The 23,604-nt window shown below is 41.4% G+C and overlaps 1 protein-coding gene and 1 long non-coding RNA gene across 5 annotated transcripts in view; one reads left to right on the forward strand and one right to left on the reverse strand.

Annotated features, from left to right (window-relative positions):
• LOC307224082 overlaps window positions 1-23,604 on the reverse strand; it is a 95,771-nt gene that overhangs the window by 25,173 nt on the left and 46,994 nt on the right. The window lies entirely within an intron of this gene.
• The window catches only part of LOC307224076 (uncharacterized protein), a 132,754-nt gene continuing 111,675 nt past the window's right edge, over window positions 2,526-23,604 (forward strand). For all 4 annotated transcript variants that reach the window (XR_013842403.1, XR_013842404.1, XR_013842405.1 and 1 more), the window contains exon 1: window positions 2,526-2,737. Coding sequence is in view for 1 of the 4 variants with exons in the window: in XM_079990567.1 (XP_079846693.1) it covers window positions 2,683-2,737 (55 nt within the window). In the remaining 3 variants the exon portion in view is untranslated. The remainder of the gene's footprint in view (window positions 2,738-23,604) is intronic.

The raw sequence follows: 23,604 nt of genomic DNA on the forward strand, positions 1-23,604 counted from the left end.
ACAACAACCAGCCTAAGCGGCAATCCTTCCCACTCATGCAGTCCAATAAACACGCTCGGTAGCCCTGGAATATTGAGTGTCCTATGGAAAACCAGTGATCCAGCTTTATTCCCCGTAACAATGAAATTACAGGGAAGCAGGCACAACTTTCAGAAAATATCTGAAGGCAGCCCTTCAGTTTATAATCATTGATGTTTTCTTGTGTTTTTAATTTTGTTGGGAGCTGCCCAGAGTGGCTGGGGCCAACCCAGTCAGATGGGCGGCATATAAATAATAAAATACTAATACTAATTAAAATCACCTCAGTGGTCCTAATAAGACTTGGTTTCAGACCCTTTATCACCTTGGTCACCCTCCCGCCACACATATTCCATCTTGTCAATATCCTTCTTCTACAATATGTAAGTTCTTAGAAAGAAAGTACCTCTGCATTTTCAGGAAGCACCTGGAGTCTTTGCTAGCTTCAAGGTGTTTACATGTGAATTCATTGCTTATAGCATATTGTTGGAAAATTGCCTACTTAGTAAACAACCAGACATTTAAGTAGTCTATCCTAAATATTTCTAAGGCCAGATAATGAGTGCCAGATCCCTGTTTTCCGGATAACGGCACAGATAATGCATCACATGAAATTACAGCACTCGTGTCTGTGAGTCTCTCCCCCCTCCCAAAAAAACCCCCCAAAATTATTTACTCAGAAAGAGTTTGTGCATGTCCTGTTCTGCATCAGTATGCAGCATAAACATTCCTCGTTTTTGAACAAAGACAGAATGGGGGAGGGGGAAGAAACTTGTGGCTGTAAGACGTGCCTTATCGAAAGCCGTCTAGGCTTTTGCATTCCGTTTCCTTCCGATAAGACTCTTGTGCTGAGCTGGCCTTCGGAAACGAGCCCAAAGGGCTGCCTGCTAAGTTTACACAAGGAAGGAAGCAATCAATTTGGGACTGTTACTGAATGAGCCCTTATCACAGTCACTTCCTCACCATTGCTTCACAAGCTAAATATGTTATGTTCAGGAACCATTTCAAAAGTGTCACTGCACTGCTCCCTGGGTTTTGTGAAAGAGAACTGCTTCACGGATACCAATCATTTGCCTAGATTGCACGCTGAATAGAAACCCCGGACTGTCACTGCAAATGCCTTAAGCAGCACATCTTTGGGAAATAGTGTTGTGGGTAGATTCCATCTTATGTTCTCTCAGTATTCTGCTCCCTTAACATGGATGCAAATGGTTCTACGGTTTGCTTGTTTCTCGCTTTCCATCCACTTTACTATATTCCATCCACTTTACTCGCTTTCCATCCACTTTACTATATTCTACAGCTGTAACACATGAGAACCTCTTGCCGTGTGGATTCTCCAGAGAGTGTCCACTTCAGTGCCAGCAAATACTGGAACTTGTGTTGCTGGCATTGGAGATTGTTCATGTGATTGTGGCAATCCACAAGGTAAAAAGGTGCGCATATTATAACCACTGTGTGGAGAAGCCACCTTTAGGGAAGGGTTTCTAGTGATATCTATGTGATAGGCATAATCCAAAGATGGGTTCTGCATTAGGTCTGGGATGGTATAGAAATACTGCACTTCTTCACTTCTCAGATCAGTTCACATGAATGGGCTTCTCAGCATGTGATAGACCAAAGTGATTCTGATGGGATGGCACATAGGTTACCCATAATAATATTATATTTTATGTTGCTTTTAGTTGGGAGATGCTGATGCTTTTAAAACAATGAAAGAACTGCTGCATAATGAAGATAGTATAACATGTACACTTCCATTTAATCTTTAGTAAAAACATCCCAAGGGTCCTAGAAATAGAATCCTAAGAAATTCAGCTCCCAGTATATTAAGAATTTAAGTAGTGGCCACACCAAGTTTTATATGTCACCATAGCCAAGCCTGATAAAATAACGGAGATTACAATGGTTATTGTTTGAGATGTGATGGCATATTTCTTTAAAAAGTGTGCACAAAAATAAGGAACCCACTGTATAGAAACATATACAAATAGAAAAACCAGGGGTTCAGGCCAGCATACAAAGACAAAATATATGGCAAGCAAAGTACAACAAATGTACATGGCAGGTACAATGTGATGAATACATTTGTTGTACTTTGTATGCTGGCCTGAACCCCTGTTTTTTTCTGCTTGTGCATCATTAAAAAGTGTGTCAGGCATCAAATATATTATAAGCTTTCTCACATCATTCCAATGGCTTTGAAGAAACCAACTAGTAAATTCTGTGAATTGTGCAAAAAAACTATGAGGATTTAAAAACCTTTGGAGTAAACAAATCCCAGTGCAGAATAAAATGGTCACAATGAAATCCTAAACAAGTTCAACTTATCCCCTCTACAAACTCCCAACTTTCAAATGAACAGAGAAAACGTTTTGACTGAAAATGAACCAACTCTAATTCAGGAGGTAGTTAAAGCAATTAAAACAATCTCACTGTGTAAGAGTTGCCAGTTTTCTGAGATAAAAGAGCCAATAATTACACACTTGCATATGTTAATTGTTAGCAAAGCATCCAAATTTAAAATGGGTCATTGCTTGACAGATTTTTTTATAAAAAAAATAAGCACACATATTTTAAAATGGGCTCAGTGGCAAGCCCAAACGTACACTATATAGCTTTGTGGACGGGTTGTGTGTTTATGTGCAGCAAGCATAATAGAAGATGGGACTAGCTGGTGCACACATTCTGATAATAGAGGGCGGCCAATGGCAAGGAGGTAGGAAGCTAATTTTTTTACTTGTGCTGTTTTTCTGTCTTTGTTGACTGGTGAGTTGGTTTCGTTTTGTGTTATTTCTTACTGTATTCCACCCTTAGCACTGAAATGACTGAAATAAGGATTTTTAAAAAAACAACAGCAGCAGTGTCAAAATGTTGCCACAACATCCACTGGCCCCTGTGGGAAATGGGACGCTGAACCAGATATACCCCTGGTCTGATTGAAAAGGGTACTTCTTATTGCCTTTGCACCATAGCTGTCAAGCGTCCCTTATTTGGCGGGACAGTCCCTTATCCCAGCGCCATGTCCCGCTGCTGTCCCTTATTGATGATGTCCCTTAAATAAGCTACTGAAGGTAATGGGGCCCTTTCTATGTCCAGCTGTCCTTTGTCAATAACAAATTGTTGCTGTTTTTTGTGTGTTGAATATGTGCTATATGGTAATTTGTGGACCTAATAGGTATCTAAAGCCATTTGCATGCAACAAAATATGTATTTTATCAAAGTAATTGTTGATCCCTTATTTTGGCTGCTGATCCCTTATTTTCAAGGCTGCTGGTCCCTTATTTTCAAATCTGTAAATTGACAGCTATGCTTTGCACTTAAATATGAAGTTGATTCCCTTGAGCTCACTGTATAAGATATAATAAATGCATGCCATGTATTTGAGGTTCATCTGCCACTGATGCACCTTGACACGACTTGCAGTCTGCTTGTGGAAAGATATAATTTGCCTTGTTCATTGACTTTCACTAACTGCTAGGAGCGGCGAGAAAGTCTGACATCATTCCCTTTCTGAAGTTTCCTACAGTTCCATGCTTTCGCTTAGCACTTTGTTGTTAAAAGAACGACCCACCTTCTCCCACCCGCAGTCTTCTTGTAACAGCAGATTTAAGTGGCAGTGATCTTTGATGAGTGCCAACCCCACTATTACCATGTGAATTCAGAACTGCAGGAAACAGTGCTGGAGTTATGGGAGTATTGCGTGACAAGAGAAGGGTGTTGTTTGAAATGCGTACTAAGTGATGCCAATCCACCTGCCCTGCAGGGCATCAGCTGCCACTGGGTAAAAATACATGTCCTAAACAACATTTCTGGGGGTGAAAAAAATAAAATAAGCAGTTGGAATCTGTTAAATAAGATCAGCACACAATCATAGAAAGATTTAAAAAATCATTAAGCGTATCTCTGTGTATGGATGTGTGCTGGAGATAGAAAGGTTCCATTCTTTCAATAAAAACATATGGTTTTTATTAAGAACAAACATTTGGAAGCAGGTGGAGATCACTGTGTACCCAGCCCAACCTCCAGGCTTCTTAAGTGTTTTGAAAAGATTCTGGGCAGAATTCGGTTTCTGGCATTCAAGCCTCCATTTTATTGTCTTGAAAACTGTTTTAACTCTTTTAGGGAATGTTTTATCATATTGGTTCCGCAGAAGCCCAAAGTCATATAGATTTGATTACTTCCTGAACAGGTTTTTTTTTTTTTTTTTTTTGCCTTTATGTTTCAACTTGATATATATATTTTGTTTGCACTTGTATGGCCTAGGGGCTCAGGGCAGCTTGAAATCTTTGAAATTATTAGAATGAAAAGATAGGGGGGAAATATTATGGACCTATTGTGAACATGGGGCACATCCAATTACACCTGTGACTGAATATTTTGGGCAAAATCAACAGAGGGAATGTCGCTTCTAGGGCCAATTAACTGGGCATGTTGCAATTTACCCCAGACAAGTGCACAGTGGGCTGCTTTATTCTCCACCCCCCTTTTTAATGCTTTATTAAAGTTAAAAAGAAACAATGAAAAAAGTTAAAAGGAAAAAACAAACAAAAAATTTATCCAGAAAAGAAAACAGTAGTATTTGTTACCTTAGATCACAATAAATTCTTCTTACATCTATTTTGACTTCCCATTACCCTATCATGTATCTACAATTTAATCCATCTAGTGCACTATTCATTCTCTTTTATTAATTTTCATTAATGATTTCTTCTCCTATCCATCATACCACAGATGTCATTCAAGGCCTGCCATTGACATCATGTTATTACAATGTTCCTTAAGGTATTTTTTGTACATGTCCCATTCTTTAATAAATGTTTGATCAGTATGACCTCTCAGTTTCCCTGTCATTTTGAGCAGCTTGGCATATTCTAGAAGTTTACTTTGCCACTCCAGTTTAGTCAGAATTTTTTCTTCTTTTCAATTCATAGAGATTAATATTCTTGCAGCTACTGTAGCATACAATAATATTTCCCTCACTTTTTTAGGTATATCTGGGCCTAGTATCCCCATGAGGAAAGCCTCTGGGTTTTTTTTTTTATGAAGGAGACCTTAATCATCTTTTTGAGCTTGTTATAAATTACACTCCCCAAATCCTTTATTTTCTTACAGTTCCACCACATATGCAACATTGAACCTTCTGCTTCCCCACATCCCCAACATTTACTTGAGTTATTTTTATACATTTTAGATAGTTTTAGTGGCGTTAAGTACCAGTGGAATTGCATCTTCATAAAATTTTCTTTCAAAGTGTAACATGTGGTGAACTTCATATCTACCTTCCATAGTTTTTCTCAGGCATCCATAGGGATGTTGTGACCTAAATCTTGAGCCCATTTAACCATTACTGATTTTACCTCTTCCTCTTTGACTTTCCAGTCAAGGAGTCATCGTTACATTTTGGAGAGAGTTTTCCCTTTAATCAGTTCTTTTTCCATTCTGGAGGGTTCTGCCGTAAAGCCATTTCTTTTGTCAAGTTTAAATATCTCATGAAGTTGGTGATATTGTAACCAACCTGACAGGTGTACCCTGATTTCTTCAAATTTTTTTGGTTTCAACTGATTTTCTTTCTCTTTTAATGGTACTTTGTATGTCGGCCAATTTACTTGCATATTTTTCTTCGTCACTGCCATTGCTTCAAGGGGAGATATCCACCATGGAGTATCTTGACCTTATCATAGCCTAAGTAGGCATGCCAGCCATAACAGTTGTCATGCCCTTCCAGATCTATCAGGTCTGTGTTTTGTAATATACACCATTCCCTGATCCAGGAGAAGCAGGTCGCCTCATAGTAGAGTTTCAGATCTGGCAGGGGAAATCTCCCTCTTTCTTTAATATCAATTAATAATTTGTGTTTAATCCTGGGCTTTCTCCCCTGCCAGATGTATCTAGATATGTCTTGTTGTCTATCACTGAGGCAACCTGTTCCCCTGATCACGGGAATTGTCTGAAATAGGAAAAGCATTTTTGGTCAAGACATTAATTTTAATGGTGGATATTCTCCCCCAGAAAGATAAATTTAATCTGTTCCATATTTCTAAATTTCTTTTAATCTCCATCCAGGTCTCAATGTAGTTATCTTGAAATAGGTCAATATTTTTCACCAAGATCCATATTCCCAAATATTTTGCCTTTCCCAGATCTTCAAATTTGAGGCTTTTTCTAGATCATCTTGGTCCTGTGTTGTTAAATTCTTGACCAAGAGCTTTGTTTTAGAGCTGTTTAGTTTGAACGTGGCCACCTGCCCAAAAGTCTTGAATATTTCTAATACCGTTAATGAACTTTCTTTTGGGTTCTCTGTCATAATAATACGGTCATCGGCAAATGCCTTTAATTTGTATGCTTTCTCCCCTAGTGTTATTCCTTTTATAGTTTTGTCTTCCCTTATTTATTTATTCAGCACTTCCATTACTAGGATGCTTTATTCTGAGTCGGATACTTCCTTGCAAGTTTTTATTTTTCTTCCCCTTTATTTGAGGTCAATTTTTTTTACACAGAGACTAATCCTTTCTCACAATCCTCAAAAAAACCCCACAACCAACCCAAAGGCAGTGTTTAAGGACACTTATCACTTTAAGTGTTTTGTGCCTAAGTGTATCACATCAATACAAACAGGCATTTTCCATTTCATTGTGAATTAAACCAAATATACTGAACAGTGTGTGTGTTAGAATGCCACTTTGTACAGAGAAAGTTATACATTTTGAATAACTTTCCCCTTTGCTCACACTGAAATTCACAGGCGCCTTCACTCCTGGACTTGCATACACAGGCACTTATATTCTCAGAGAAATTGTGTAAGGAGGGAGTTTCTGTTCCTCCAGGAACTGGATTCTATGCTTGTTGTGGAAATTACACCTCTCTCTTTATATAAGCAGAAAACATAATAGCTATAAGCTACACCCCCTTTTAACAGGCCACAAAGACATGCGAATGACATAGTCAGCTGTTGCAATATGACCCACTTACAAACCTGCTTTGTCCTGATGTTGATTACAAATCCTTTTTTCCCAAGCCTGCTAAAATATTTATCCCATTTGTTATCTGTCCTGGATCTGAAATGATTTTATGCATGTGTTGTTGTTTTAAACTGTTTTTATATTTATGGTTCTTTACAAACAAATGTTTTTATATGCAGTTGTTTTTAACTGTTTTGATATGTAACTCTTTTATTGTAAATTATTTTGAGATGTCTCATGGGAAACAATTAATAATAATAATACTGAAATTTTATGACAAAGTCGTGGAATGTTGCTATCTGGCATACCTTGCAAAGTCCAATATACTTCTTCATATATTTGGGACTTGCAGAGTGAATTATAGAGTTGGAGGAGTCCTCAAATATCATCTAGCCCAATTCCTTTGCTCAGGTCAGGATATCCATTAATACAGCATCCCTGATCGGCTTAAAAAAAAAATCAAATGAAGGTCCACCACCTTCTGAGGCAGCCTGTTCAGCTATCAAACATCTTGAACCATCAGCAAGTTCTCTCCAATGTTTAGTCCCACCCTTTTTCTTTCCCTTTCAACATGTTAGTTTGGGCCCCATTCTCTGGAACAACAGAAGTTTGCTCTATCAAGTATGTGGTATCCCTTCAACTTTTTGAATATGACTGTGATGTTGCCTCTTCATCTTCTCTAGGCTAAGCATATCCAACTCCTTTAACCTTGCCTTGTACGACTTGGACTCCAACCTGTTCACCATATATCCCTCCTCTACTGATCAGTTGCCCAAGGAGATATTAGCAACCAGGTGAATGTTGTCAAGTACTTCTGATACTTCAGTCTTAAGGAGGAGACAAACCATTGCCTCCTTTAAGGCTGATATAACATTCCCTCCTGCAACAAAGCATCAAAAGCATCCCTGTTCCACCTGGCCAATCCCCTTTGGCTTGCTTTTATTAGCCAAGGGTAGAGGAAGAACTTGGTGGGCTAGAACCCTTCAAGAAACTTGTCCATGAGTTGTAGTCAAGTCCTGCTTAAAGTAGTCACACACACTTGCATGAACATGGCTAACAGGTCCATTAATTTCAATGGCTCTTGCCAACAAAGGTCCGTATAGTTAAAGCTATGGTTTTCCCAGTAGTGATGTATGGAAGTGAGAGCTGGACCATAAAGAAGGCTGATCGCTGAATAATTCATGCTTTTGAATTATGGTGCTGGAGGAGACTTGAGAGTCCCGTGGACTGCAAGAAGATCAAACCTATCCATTCTTAAGGAAATCAGCCCTGAGTGCTCACTGGAGGGATAGATCATGAAGCTGAGGCTCCAATACTTTGGCCACCTCATGAGAAGAGAAGACTCCTGGAAAAGACCCTGATGTTGGGAAAGATTGAGGGCACAAGGAGAAGGGGACAACAGAGGACGAGATGGCTGGATAGTATTCTCGAAGCTACCAGCATGAGTTTGACCAAACTGTGGGAGGCAGTGGAAGACAGGCATGCCTGGCGTGCTCTGGTCCATGGGGTCATGAAGAGTCAGACATGACTAAATGACTAAACGACAACAACATTCTGAGGAAAGCTTGGTTGGCTATATGTTGGGCTTAGTATACCATTGGGCCATAGTAACGGAAACTGAGCAAACAAGTAATGGTGTTCTAGCCCAGTGTTTCCCAAACTTTGGTCTCCAGCTATTTTTAGACTACAGTTCCCATCATCCTAGCTAGCAGGACTAGTGTTCAGGGATGATGGGAGCTGTAGTGCAAAAACAGCTTGACACCCATGTTTGAGAAACTCTGCTCTAGCCACCCTCACTGGAGCTCTCCAAACTGCAGCAGCTAAATCTGAATAAATGTGAGCCATTTTACAGTAGGCTACTGAAGGCATAATCAATAATAGCATCATTGGTCCTGGCAAGGCTTCTATCAACCTTAATATGAGCTCACCAAAAAACACCCACTTTATACCTTGAAAATGTGTGCCTACTCCTCCAGAAGTTGAGTCTTTTTTTTTTTTTTTTAAATTTATCCTGCTTGGAAAGGGGCTAGAATTACTGCAACTAGGAAAAAGATTTCACTCGTCAATTTTTTCTCTATCTAATGGCGGTCATTAAATGTCATGATGGAAGCTGTCAATGAATAAAAATGTGGAAGTGAAAGAAAAGTGAGAGCTGATGCTGACAAGTTGCGTATATACAGACTGTGCTCCTGACAAGACACAGGACTCAGCAAATGGCTCATAAAGCTCATTTATCAACAGGACAGTAAAATAATTCCACTGCGGCAATTGTAACTGGCAAAAACTGAGTCGCTGTATGCAGAGAAAGATCTACAGTACTCTGGTAAGTGGGAAGCTTGTTTGCAGTTGAGGTTGCAGACACCGCTGCAATATAATTGTACTTTATTACGGTCATTAAATAGTTAGGGTCTCTTTCCCTTGCAGCAAAGCTTCTATTGGTCCAAAAGGAGACATTCACCATGGGCTAGTTATTGTTTTTGACAGATGATAATCTTTTAAAGGTACAGGAGATTAAAGTTTCTGTGTGATGAAAAGCACACAGGGGAATAATTTGTAGCCAGTTACAAATATTGATTAGTCCTTTCTACCTACTCCAAACCTTCTTAATATTTCAGGAAATGGTAAATGGGGTAAAATAATGGAGCCAGTAAATGCAAATCAGAGACCTGGTCAGCAGCTTCACATGTCACTGCAAAAAGAAAAGATCAATGTTCAAGATGAGATTATCACACTGCTTCTACTTGAGGAAATATAAGCAATGGGAGCAGAAAACATCTTGAGCAATGGTCCCAAGCTAAAAGTTTAAATACTCTCACATTATGTTTCTGTCCCCCCCCCCCCGAAATCCTCATCCAAGAAAGTTATATAGAAAAGTTAGTGATAACTGTGCTTTTAAAAACTCACTTCCATTCATTTCAATGGGGTTAATATACGCTGGAGTGGTAGCTTATTTAGACTGTTGCAACAGAAACAACAAAAATACTTGTTGCACCTTAAGACACAGCTGGAGCAGGAGTCCCCTTCATGGATCACTGCCTTGCCGTGGCGAAGGGACTTGAATAACTCAGAGAAGCTATGAGCTATGCCGTGCAGGGCCCTGCAAGATGGACAGGTCATAGTGGAGAGTTTTGACCAAACGTGATCCACCTGGAGCAGGAACCGGCAAGCCACTCCAGTATCCCTGCCAAGAAAACTCCATAGACAAAGTTCTGACCAAACTGTGGGAGGCAGTGGAAGACAAGAGTGCCTGGCGTGCTCTGGTCCATGGGGTCACGAAGAGTCGGACACGACTAAACGACTAAACAACAACAACGGAGCAGGAGTGTCTTGGTGAATTGGATTAGGCGGAGGTGTTGCTCTGCCCAGCTTCCCAGCTAAGCCAGCCTCATGCTCCACTGACCTGCCTCCACCTGCTGAATGTGGGGGCCTGCTGGTGAGACCCCAACCAGCAGAAAGCCCCAAAAGAGGAGCTGGATCTAGACACATCAAAGAAGCAATTCAGTTAAACACGTTGTAAACCCATACAGGGAAATCTGGTAGGGAAAGACAGGACTCCACAGCGCAATCTGGTGTCACAGTGTTATATCACATATACAACAAATATAAAGCACCTTTTCTTTACCAATCTAGCTGAGTCCAGGGTCCAGGGTGTTCCAAGGGCAGGGCTGAGCAAGCCTGGGACTCACTGAATCCTGAGTCAGTCTCCCATGTCTTTCTGCAATTATCTGTGTTAATGGGAGAGGATTTGCTTCAACTTCCCTTGCAGATGTTGCTTTAATTCTCTTCAATAGCCATTCCTCAAGGTTTCGCAGAACAAACGTTTGTAACTATGATTTGAAGATGGAAGGCTTGCCCACCCCACCCCATCCTCCGAAGAACATTTCCCTGTTTCGTAACTTAATACATTCGTGTTTTTGTACATTCATTGTGATGTCCACTGTAGAAATTCTGCTTCGGAAAGAGCACTCTCGTTTGGCAAAAAGACATATTACCCTAACACCTCTTTGTGAAAGGTCTGTTAATAATAAAGAAAGTCATTTCATAAAAGTGGCCATATTTTGCAATAAATTCCTTTCAGTGAACTAATCAAAAGGAAATACAAACACATTCTAGGGGAGCAGGCTAAGTTTCCTTTGGAGAGGTAGAATTCTGCACTATGTGTTCAGATTTCTATAGGCTAAATTTAATTCAGAGTGGTTTGAATTTTTCTCCTCGTAAACAGTTGAACCAAATATGGGAACATAAAGAAGAGTTGTCTGGTGCATCTATTCACCGATTCTTGCAGAACACACAATCACATTTCCAGAAAACTATATTTTCCATTGCCACAGTTTCCATGAAACGTGTAAAATCTCCAACAACCTTTGACCACTGTACCCACGTTTCTTGTTCCACAGCACACTAAAGACTTTTTAAATTTAACTTCCTAGTTCCCACATCACTCACTTTAATAGCCCCAGCCACTGATGCTTTCTCATTTATCAACTGATCATCTGTCATGCGGAAGAGCACTGTCTCCAATCCTGACAAACACACATGCCCTTCCAAGCCCACCTGGACTTTGCCACTATTGCAAGTCTCCTTGAAATGTGAATTCAACGTGGGCTATCCTCCCTTAATTCTGTGCAATTTGAATGTATATGGAGTTACAAATCTGAGAGGAGTTTTGTTTTGTTTTCACTGAGAGAAAGGCATTATCTTACCCTTTTGACCAGCTGAATATTATACATATTATACAAAGGGACTATACAATGAAGTATAAATTAGAGGTTCCTGTGATGCTGTTAAAATAATACACAAAGATATATATTCAGCTGAGTTTTCCCATTTTAATTCTTCACATATGTCCTTGCTAAGTCAGAATCCAGAAGCAACATTGATGAGAACAGTGATTTGCTGTGGTGTCCCCCAGTGGCAGCTGGGGCCTGTTTGAACTGGTGGCAGACAGGGATACCAACAACAGGTGGAGCTAAAGCCAATGACAGATAGAATCAATTAATATCAAGAAGAAGAGGAGTTTGGAATTGATATCCCGCTTTATCGGCCTCTCAAAGCGGCTAACATTCTCCTTTCCTTTCCTCCCCCACAACAAACACTCTGTGAGGTGAGTGGGGCTGAGAGACTTCAGAGAAGTGTGACTAGCCCAAGGTCACCCAGCAGATGCATGTGGAGGAGCGGAGATGTGAACCCAGTTCCCCAGATTATGAGTCTACCGCTCTTAACCACTACACCCATCCGCCTCCCTGCTGAGTCCTATAAGGGCAATACTGTGACTAACTAAGGGGAAGGAAATTAATAAGCAATGCCGCCACCTGGACTGATTACACTGGGCAACAATTTTTTACTTTTTGAATGTTGTCTAGATTTCTACAACTGATTTAGAATATTTTTGCACTGCTGAATCAGGAAATGGAATCCGTTTCTCTCCATCAGGTCAGGTTTTTGTGCTATGTTGATTTGAAAAAAATCAGATCTTGTGACAAAATCGATTACATTTTTGTGGCATTATCAGCTGATTTTTGTCAACACATATCATCCTAAATATGTTTTTAAGAGAAAAAAATGTTTTTCCAACAACATATATTGATTACCTGATAGAAACATTGATTACTGTAAACTGATTGGTGGGCATTGATAAAGGTAAGTACACGTAAATTGCATGTTGCTTCACCATTTTTCAAACTTCAGGGCTTGAACTTCCATTTCTTGGAACTCCTGGAATGCTCAGCGGCAGGGAAGTCTGTCTTCAGAGTCCAACAGTAGTCAGCCATCATGACTGCGTCCCAGTGACCCTGATACCTGGCCTCCATCTCTTTCATGTCCTGATGGAATCTCTTCCCCTGCTCGCCACTCATTGAACCCAGGTTCTCAGGAAACTGGTCCATATGTGAAAATAGGTAGTGCATCTTGATGCTCATGTTGCAGCCCAGGTTTCTGAAAGCAGTCAGCATGTTTTTGACAAGTTCTGTGTGGTTTCTGGCCTTATTGTTGCCAAGAAAGTTCTTCAGTACCAGAACAAATGCCTTCCACGCTTCCAGTTCCACTTCGTTCATTGACTTTCCGAATTCTGGATCTCTGATGAGCTGACGGATCTGAGGACCATCAAAGATGCCAGCTTTCAACTTCTCCATGGTCAATCCTGGAAAAGCCTGGCACAAGTAAGTGAAGCAGTCACCATCCTTGTCCAGAGCCTTGGTGAACTGCTTGATTAAGCCGAGCTTGATGTGCAGTGGTGGGAAGAGTATTCTGTCTCTGTCCACCAGAGGGTCGTTGATGACGTTCCTTTCTTTGCAAGGCACCAGTTCCTCCCGCACAGGCCAGTCCTTCTTCGTGTAATGCTGAGCACGGTCCCTACTATCCCACATGCACAGAAAACATGGGTACTTGGTGAAGCCAGACTGTTGTCCCAACAAAAAGTTCACCATCATCAGGTCAACACAAATAAACCACTTATGCTAGTCATAACCAATTTTCTCCAGCACATACTTTACCGCTTCATAGTTCTCCTTCAGTGTACTCGAGTGAGCCAGGGGTATAGAGGCAAACTGGTTGCCGTTGTGTAGCAGAACGCATTTCAGTGATCGCTTGCTGCTGTCAATGAACAGTCTCCAATCTTTGGGTTCTTACTGTGGCACTCCAAGCTTGAGCAGAAGCTGCGCAATATCTGCACAGTACACCAAGTCCTTCTCTTCCGAGAAAAAACGGAGGTACTCTTGATGCCTGTTGCGGAAGAAGCTGATGCGAGCACTGTCAGAGAGGAGGTTTTTTCCCTTCAATCTGGATGCCAACAGTTCGGCAGAGTGCTTTGACAAGCTGAGGTTGCGAACTAGATGATTCAACTCCTTTTGGGAAAATGGATGTGGAGCATCATCTTCAAGAACCACTTCTTCTTCTTCATGTCCTTCAACACTGGAGGCATCTTCGTCACTAATGTCAGGAAGTTCTCAGAAGATATGCACTGGAATTTCATCATAATGAGCTACAGGACAACGTGCTGATTGAAGATCAGGATACTTGAGGCTGCTCCGGTTCTTTCTGTTGATCCCAGTCACATCAACAGCGCAGAAGTAGCAGTCAGTGACATGGTTTGTCGGCTCCCTCCAAACCATGGGAATTCCAAAGTTCAGACTCCTCTTGCCATTGGTCCACCCACGCAGAGTCTTGGTGCATGCCTTGCACACCATGTGTGGCGCCCAAGCTTTATCCTGGTCACCAAGTTTAATACCAAAATAAGCATGGTAAGCACGCCTTATGAAATGCCACACCAATTTATGGAAGATCACCCAGAACTATCAGACCTGAATACTTCTTGTCATTAAAATAATTATTTCAAAACAATTATTCGACATGGCATTTTACCCCCACCAACTTCTTCTAAAATGCTCCACACAAGCGTACATGTGAACAAAAACGTAAAAAAACAACATGTGGCCATAGCTCAAAAACTTGACCTGATTGAGCAAAACCAATGTGATTTTTGGATTCAGTGCATCAGATTCGACCTAAATCAATTGAAAAAACGCAGACAACAAATTTGTTGTTGACCAGTGTTTTAAGTAAGAAGGGAGGCAAGTGGTAGCTGGCTGGGGGCAGACTGAGGTTGATGGGGCAGGGCCCCATTTGCCGTAATGGCCCAGCATCCACTGGTGTTTTCCCCAACCCCTTCAGCCTCTCCTTTGTTCCTCAGAAGACCGTAGGCCAGGGATTGGGAATGATTACTGTATGTTTCATAATGGGCAAAAAGGAGACTTGTGCCTTTTGCAGAAAGGAAGGAATATCCACTTCCATTTCTTTTTCATATCAATATTGAGGTCTTGCACAAGTGATATTTACCCAACTAAGAGCCACAAAGAGGTCTTGCACAAGACCTTGGCATTAAAAAAATCAAAGAAAGAAAGAGGAAAAGAAAGCAACACATCGACTATGATTGCAGTCCCTGAGATAATCCCCAATATGTACCATATGGAGGCCTTGACAAGAACAGCTGGGAGGAGCACAGAGAGAAGAAACATCAACATCATAGACTAGGCATGGCATGGCCAAACTTGGCCCTCCAGCTGTTTTGGGACTAAAATTCCCATCATCCCTGAGCATTGGTCCTGTTAGCTAGGGATGATGGGAGTTGTAGTCCCAAAACAGCTGGAGGGCCAAGTTTGGCCATGCCTGTCATAGTCCACCTGCAGCAACTCAACCAGACACCTTCATCTGCCCCAGCTGTAACAAAACATGTCTCTCCTGTATCGGTCTCTACAGCCACATCAGGCACTGCAACCTTCCAAGAGTTTGACTTCACCCCAAAGGCTCACTCCTCCATTGTCCCCTGAGAAAGACGTATGCCAACAACCCTGATCTTAGATATTTCTACCAACATATAGGGCATTTCTAATGCTATATTCTGCATAGGATCCACATCACTGTTGGGTGTGTTCTTTCCTAAGCACTTAGGTGAAAGGACAACAAGTCTCAGAAATGAGCTGTTTATTACCATGGTAATCTGATTTTTAAATGTGTCCCTTTTTTGAACCAAGGTAAGGTAAGACTTTAATTAAAGTACCACACATCGGAAATAAAGCATATGTTAGCAGTTGCATATTAGCATGCTCTGGTTTGATGTGTGTTGGCTTTCTTAATAAGACTTCAATAGATCTACTTAGATTCTTTACTTGGAATGAACTTGGGATTTTTTTAAGCCGCTGAAAACCCAGTAACCGGAATGTTGTGGTTCTTGTTAAACCTATTCCCAGGAGGTGGGTGGGGGTGTGTCTGGTTAATGTCCAATGTAGCAATTAGTGACGGCTAACTTACAATGTGGCAAAGGAAGCAATACAACTAAGATAACACTAATAAACTGCACAGCTTGGTGTTCTGCAGAAACTTATTTTTAAAATATAGTGAGAATATTTGTGAGTGTAATCACTTACTGTGATATGTATTTACATCTCATGGAAGTAGATATTTTTCATTAAATGCACATAAGGCTAATAAACCTCTGATTTGTACAGCCAATCCCAGCAAAGAGGTCTGTTTGGTTCCCCCCTGACCCAACAAAAAGATGGCTTCAGTGATAAAATACAAATATCTGAATTGTTAACAAAATATTTCTTTCAGTGATGGCTGTCATGGTGTTGAGGAGTTCTTTAAGAAGCATTAGACCATGAAATATGAACACAGACTTCACACTTTTTAACACTTTCTTGTGAGGCATATGAGCACATTGTTGCTCTCTCCACAGAATGAATGTGGAAGACTTGAACTTGCCAGACCTTATAGATGACCAGGTTGCAGCTTGGCCATCCACAAGGGGCTTTGCTAGATCATTTACACGAGAGGCACCAGCAAACTCAAGGTAACCCTGAGGCTTAAAGATACCCAAAAAATCTGTCTCTGAAACCCCTTTCAGAGGTCAATGGCACAGAAAGTTGTGAGACTGAGAAGGGGAAAAGGGTAGACAACCTGTTGGAAGGAGAAATGGAAAGGCTAGAAAGGGAGGGAGAGAATATAGGTCTTTCCATATTTTATATGTCTATCCCATGGTCTGAATAGATAACTTCCTGTTTAATGCCGGGAAGCTACTCTTAAATGTGCCCAGGGACAGATGTGAGAGGTGTCCATAAAAATCAATGGAAAGAAAACCAAAAATTTTTAGATAATTCAGGTTGGGTATAAGCATGTCTTCTCCTGAAAACCTGCTAATGGAGAAAAATGCCCTCAACCAAATGATAGTGCGAACTGAATGTGTTCAGGATTCTGCCTGTTGGGACTGACTAAACAAGGGGCAAGGGGAATAGAATGGAGTGGTCGAAACTCTGAAAAGACGTAGTCCACACAGCAACAATTATGTTGCAGGGGTCCACTTATGTATTACGTAACTAAGGTTCATAGAATGACTTGAATAAGGTGAGCTTCCTGTCTATATCTCAGTGTAGGGGCCTTGTTAACGACTCAAAGGGCCCAAAGCTCTGGTCTCTCTTCTGGCCCCTGAATCTTCCTGCCCCTTCCTCCTCACTCTGTTTACCTACCTACCTACCTACCTACCTACCTATGCCAGAGGCATCCCCACTGGTGATAGCTCACCAGTGATAGCCCTGAAATGAGGCATTTGTGAGGCAGGAAGGAGGCAGGACAGGGCTGGCACAGGATCCACTTGATCCTGTGCAGACCCTGCTATCATTCACGTGACATCAATGGGCCCAATCCAGGCCTCTTTGCTGTATTAACCTTGGGTGCTGCAAAGCAGCTTTTTCAAAGGCTGTGCACAGGAACCAATTCAGTCAGCCTTGGATTTTGACCACATTGAGTTGCAGAAATGCTGGATAGGTCATGTCGACCCACGTAGAGTGATTTAGAGCTGTCAAAAGATGGGGCAATCGGGCAGTGGAGGTGAGGGAGAAGAAGAGGCTGGCAGCAACCTATTTGGTGGAAAGTAGCATAACAGTTTCACCCTACCCGGTGAGCAACTTCTGTATAAAACTGCTAAAGCCAAATTACTGTTGCAATTTATGTTTGTAGCCCCTGAACCCATTTATAAAAAAGATTAGTATAGCTGGTTCAAACATACGTGCTACTTATTAATAGCTTTTAATTTTAGCTCCTCTAATGCAGCTTTTCCTTATTTTTGTAGCCCTGTGAATTGATTCTGAATAAAGCTCAAGCATTAAATACATTACCTTACAATTTCCGCTCCCCGAAAAAGCAAAAGAATTAGTACAGTGGATTCCCACCTGCCCTTTCCACAGAAGAAAAAAGCTTTTAAGCAACATCTTTTTAAAGGCCTGAAAGTAATTCACAGGCTTAAAAAGCTTGCTTAGCATGGTGTCTTTGCATTACTACTCCACAAGCAGAGTGATTTTAAAAAGCAAAACAAGAATAGCATTTTGGAAAACCCTCCCCAGTTTTGGCAATATGCTGGTGGAAATGGGAACTGAAAACAAATCAGGCTTATTCAAATGCTTTTAAGTTATTACTGATATTATTTGAAGTACTTTTTGCCACATTGTGGTACTTTTTGTGGTACAACTGTGCTGCTTTTGCCACAGTTTTAAGTCTGTGGTATTTATCTTTCTTTTAAGTATAACGGACTTGGTTTAATCCAAATTGTCCATTGCCCATGTTCGTCTTGGATGACCAGGACAGTTTGCAGTCTTTGTTGTTGCCCAAACTCAGAGTCCCTTGCTTACGGTAAGGATGATAACTTCCTAAAGATCTCAAATGAAAGGAAGTTACAAAACAAAGCCATGTCAAGTAGGCACATGCCCTACTGCTAAGCACTCAATCCAAGCCTATCGAAACATGTTGAAAGACAAGTCTCACAACAACAGCCAGGCAGCTCCCCCCCTCCCTACAGATAACTAGTGTGAAAACAACAGATGAATGTGCATGTTCACACTTGAAGAAAAGGAAACTGAAGTTACAAAAGTCACCGAAGAACATGAGATGAAATCATCCCACTGCTAATATGTTGTTTTGTAGGCCCTCTCAACATGTTTGCAGGTTGCTACTTGCACCTCACTGCAGTACAAGGAATTGAGCATTTGTTTCAAGGCTGCCAAGAACAACAAGCTTCCAAGGAAGATGTGATGTAGAAAGAGATCCCTTTGTTCTCTCATATGGTGAGACTACGGCAGAGCTAAGTTGAAAAAAGGACATTTCCAAGTTGTTCTACGGGAATGCAAATTCTGTGCCGGCCTCATTCCTCCTGTAGGTCTAACTTGCAAGCAGAACTTTCTGGGTCGTCGGAGAAAATGTTCTAAGGCAATGATAGGCACAAGACATAAGCCCCCTTTTATGCCTTCAAAAGAATGCACGTGAGCATCAAATGTGAAGGGGGAAAAAGTGTTATGCTCTTACCCATGACCAGGACTGCATTCACACGGGAGTTCATTCCAGTGCTGTTTTTCTAGAAAAAGAGGCGGCAGAACTCACCATGACTGTCTCCCTCGTTCTCTTAGAATGGCAATGGTGTCTACCCGAGAGGTGCTGGAAAGTTCCTGCTGAAAAAAAGCCCTGGTTCATTCTATTTTCCAGCCATTTCTCTAACTGTTAATTTCTGCATTATTCTTGAGCTTTCACACAACATAAAAGCCACTTCAAGGAATATAGTGCAAGTTTAACGCTCATTTCCATGTCATTTGTTTCCAGGAGAAAAGTATGTAAATAACAGTTAGGGAAACATCAGGAAAACAACACACACTGCTGTGTGAATGCAGCCTAGCACTAGAGATGGAGGAGAAATTCAATTTTGCATGCAATGTCAATGAAAAACTATCTAATGTGCACTTCTCAAACCAATACATGAAGTGAAATAGAGGCAACTCTTTATTTGCACGAAGGTTGAGTTCTAGGTCATTGTGAGCATCGGCAGAGCACATGTAAGCCTGCCCCATTCCACCCCTGCCCCCTTTCAGGTCAAAAATGGTACACACGTTGGCGGTCATGTGCCAATCTAGCACACACAAATAGCCTGTACAGCTATCCTTCAAAAGTCACACTTCTCCAAATTTTGCAATTCAGTTCTTTAACAGAACAATATGTACAGAGTGTGCATAAACAGGTATCTATTGGTGAAGATAATGCATTCCTGCACGCTATGTTAGGGGAATTGCTTGCAAACATGTGTATATTAGGAGAAATTGGGACTAAAATGTTGGTGAATTTTCATGAGGATTTTTTTTAAAAAAAGAAATTGCAAACTGATGGGAAAATATACAGCACTGAACTTAAGACTGAAAAAAAAATGAGAAACCGAGAGAAAATGAAATTGACAGATTTGCCCATCCCAGTTGGGCGCACTCCACAATTCACCTCCACTGGAGCTTCCCAAGGTCTGAAGGGGCCATCTAACCTCATTCAGCTGATTGAACCAAGCCATCTTTTTTGTGGCTGGGAACTGTGATAATGCAGGATTCCCTTTCATCGGGAGGTGTCTAAGTAAACCTAGCCAAACCTAGCTTCACTGATAAAACACAAATACAGTGGTACCTCAGGTTACAGACGCTTCAGGTTACAGACGCTTTAGGTTACTGATGCTTAGGTTACAGACTCTGCTAACCCAGAAATAGTACCTTGGGTTAAGAACTTTGCTTCAGGAGGAGAACAGAAATCGTGCGGTGGCAGCAGGAGGCCCCATTAGCTAAAGTGGTACCTCAGGTTAAGAACAGTTTCAGGTTAAGAATGGACCTCCGGAACAAATTAAGTTCTTAACCCGAAGTACCACTGTACTCCCTGCACAAAATGATAAGGTTGAACATCGACTCTAGAGTGAGCACAGGTGTTAGCGGGAGGGCAGCATGCTCACACCCACTTTCCCTACCCACCTCAGGCTTCCACACAATGATCTTCTGAACACATGGACAGGGCTTTAGTATGGGCGCCATACCGCAGGGCTAGTAAATTTTGACTTGTGTAAGAAGCTCGCCATCTACACTTAAATAAGAAAGACAAACAAATGTAGAAAGAGGGAGAAGCTTATTCAATAGTCCATATCCTTCGATGCGATTCTTGTAGAGCCAAACAAGATTATGAGCCATGTTTATTCAACAGATTGTGGTTCAATTCCATGCAGTGCTCTGTCAGTAAAGAAGCACTTTAGACAGACAGCGAGGGGCAAATGAGTGCTCATAAGCAACAGGAACCAGAAAAGCAAAAAAGGGCACCCTCTGTATTAAAAGACATTAACAGAAAACCAACCAGATACATAGATCCCATTATCATATCTAATATGTTAATAATTATATTACAAACAGATGGGAACTCCTTTTACAGGGGGAAAAGCTTGCATGCAAAGCCCAACAAAGGTCATAACTAAAATTAGCACTGCTGAACCTAAGATACTTGTGAATCCCATAAACTTGTTGTGAAATAAATAAGCAAAATAGAAAAATCGGGATGTCTGTGCTGAAACTCAGTTTTGTACCAGGGGAGTGTACATTTGTTCTGATATCTGACCCTGCTTTTTGTTTGGAGACCTCAGTTTTATCCATGTACATAATATATGATGGCAAAAAAAAATCGCTTTGTGGCTGTTACAAATTGTAAGGCAGGGCCCACCAACCTTCTAGAAGCTGTAGGAATGTAAACACATTGGAGAAACTGTGGTGGGCAGAATAAAGGTAAAAAGGTAAAGGTACCCCTGCCCGTAGGTGCCAGTCTTGACAGACTCTGGGGTTGTGCGCCCATCTCACTTAAGAGGCCAGGGGCCAGCGCTGTCCGGAGACACTTCCGGGTCACGTGGCCAGCGTGACATCACTGCTCTGGCGAGCCAGAGCCGCACACGGAAACGCCGTTTACCTTCCCGCTGGTAAGCGGTCCCTATTTATCTACTTGCACCTGGAGGTGCTTTCGAACTGCTAGGTTGGCAGGCGCTGGGACCGAGCAACGGGAGCGCACCCCGCCGCAGGGATTCGAACCGCCGACCTTTCGATCGGCAAGCCCTAGGCGCTGAGGCTTTAACCCACAGCGCCACCTGCGTCCCGGTGGGCAGAATACACACCCTGAAACTAAGCACACATTGCAACCTAGTCTATTAGCTACAACAGGATGCCTCTTTCAAGCCCAATTGAAAGGGGAGGAGACCCTGCAGCTGTCAGGATGACCTCTGTGGACATGTAGGTATCTGTGGGCACCACATTGGCAAACTCTGCTGCATGGACCTCAGTGACTGCACAGAATATTTCCACAGCACTTCCTCATGTGAAATGTCTGAATATACCAGCAAACTACCTATATTTCCCATGTACAGTGGTACCTCAGGTTACATACGCTTCAGGTTACAGACTCTGCTAACCCAGAAATAGTACCTCGGGTTAAGAACTTTGCTTCAGGATGAGAACAGAAATTGTGCTCTGGAAGTGCGGCAGCAGCAGGAGGCCCCATTAGCTAAAGTGGTGCTTCAGGTTAAGAACAGTTTCAGGTTAAGTACGGACCTCCAGAACGAATTAAGTACTTAACCCGAGGTACCACTGTATTTATAATCCAAAAATAGAGGATAGGTACAACCAGGCAGATGGTGTGTGTCAGCGTCTGAGAATTGTTTTTCTAAAATCTCTCAATAAATGAGTAAGCTCCAAACAACAAACTCGCAGACACCGACCTATTATGATTCCACAATAAAGAATGTCTGTCTAATCTGTTTAATTAATTCCATTTAAGGTTGGCCTTAAAGTATGGACATTCCCTAAGGCATGCCATATAGACGCACTGCTGAGGCTGTAAAGCTACTGAATCAAAGTACGGTTTCTTTTGAAATATAAGAACTGACCAATACGAAGCAGATTTTAACAAGCAAAGGAAAATGACTGCTGTAAAACTGAATTTCCATCAGTTGCCTTGTGACAGGCATTAGTACCTAACAGTGGAATCCCATGCATACCTACAGGGCAGTTGTATCACATGCTGGGGATATGTTCCAAGGGTAATGTGTATATGTTTGCTTTTCCATACGTCCTCTTTTCCCAGGACATGTCCTCCTTTTCATGGGTAGAGTTGTCCTAGCGATCCATAGTTAAAAGTAGAAGTCATCAAATGTGTTCTCTTTTTTGTTCTTCAAAATACGGTAACCCTGTTTTCTGGCTTGCTGGCAAGCGGGGGTGGGGGGGTGGGGAGGGAGGAAGCCCTATGGAGTTTTCTTTCCAGTATGTTTGTATAAAAATGCCAATATAAAGAACACAAAATAGCACAAAGTCTTCATACACAGATCCAAGATGAGCACTTCATGAATCCAATGGATCAATAGAAGTTGGGAATTTTTAAAGCTAAAGATCCGTGCCTGCCACCTTCCTGCCAACCACACTGTAAAATATTGATACATGCACCCCTATCCTTTTTCATTTTTTTAAATATAAATTTTATTAGTATTTTCCACACAACAACAACAACAACAACACAAAACATATCGAAAAATAACAATACACAAAAACCAACATTCAAAAACTAAAGAAAGCAACAAAAACTAAACAAACAAACAAATCCATATCTTACAAGTAAAAAAAGAATGGGAGTGCCTAATTGAATACCTTAAAAGTCAAGGTTCAAGGACAGAAATCGGGCTGAGTCTGGAATAACCTTGTGAAGTGAAAGGATAAGAAAGAGGTATTTATTTCTAGATGTTAGGATAGAGATGATAAGGAAAACAGGAAAACAGGAAGACACAAGGAGAGATAAAGGAGGTGCTGTGGGATTGGTGGAAGTCACAGTGTCTTGTTGTTGTTGTTTTAGTATCTTTTTAAATTTAGTGATATGTCTGTATTTCGTAGATTTACATTTTGATGTTTTGGATGTTTCCTGTTTGGGCACAGCTTGTTGTGGAAAAGTGGCATATAAGCAAACTCAACCTACCAACCAACCAGTCTCCAAGTGGTGAGTGATTTCAGGGGTGCCAACATATGCACTGGGTTTGGTCTCCTTAGAATTAAGGCCTTTCCTTAGCATAAGTGTATTTTGCTGGATGAAGGATAAATAAAGCTTTGTGGGCATGCATAAAAAATAGCCCACTGCACAATGGCAAAATCTGCATCTGCATTTGTTGCTCTGCCCCATTTTTTGCCTCTGACTCTGTTGACCACTGGCATGCGGCCCTCAGAAAGCTGCCTAGGAGGGACTCTGGCCCTCAGGCTGGACGGTTTCCCAT

This window comes from Podarcis cretensis (assembly GCF_951804945.1).
Source record: "Podarcis cretensis genome assembly, chromosome: 9".
NCBI classification, from domain to species: Eukaryota; Metazoa; Chordata; class Lepidosauria; order Squamata; family Lacertidae; genus Podarcis; species Podarcis cretensis.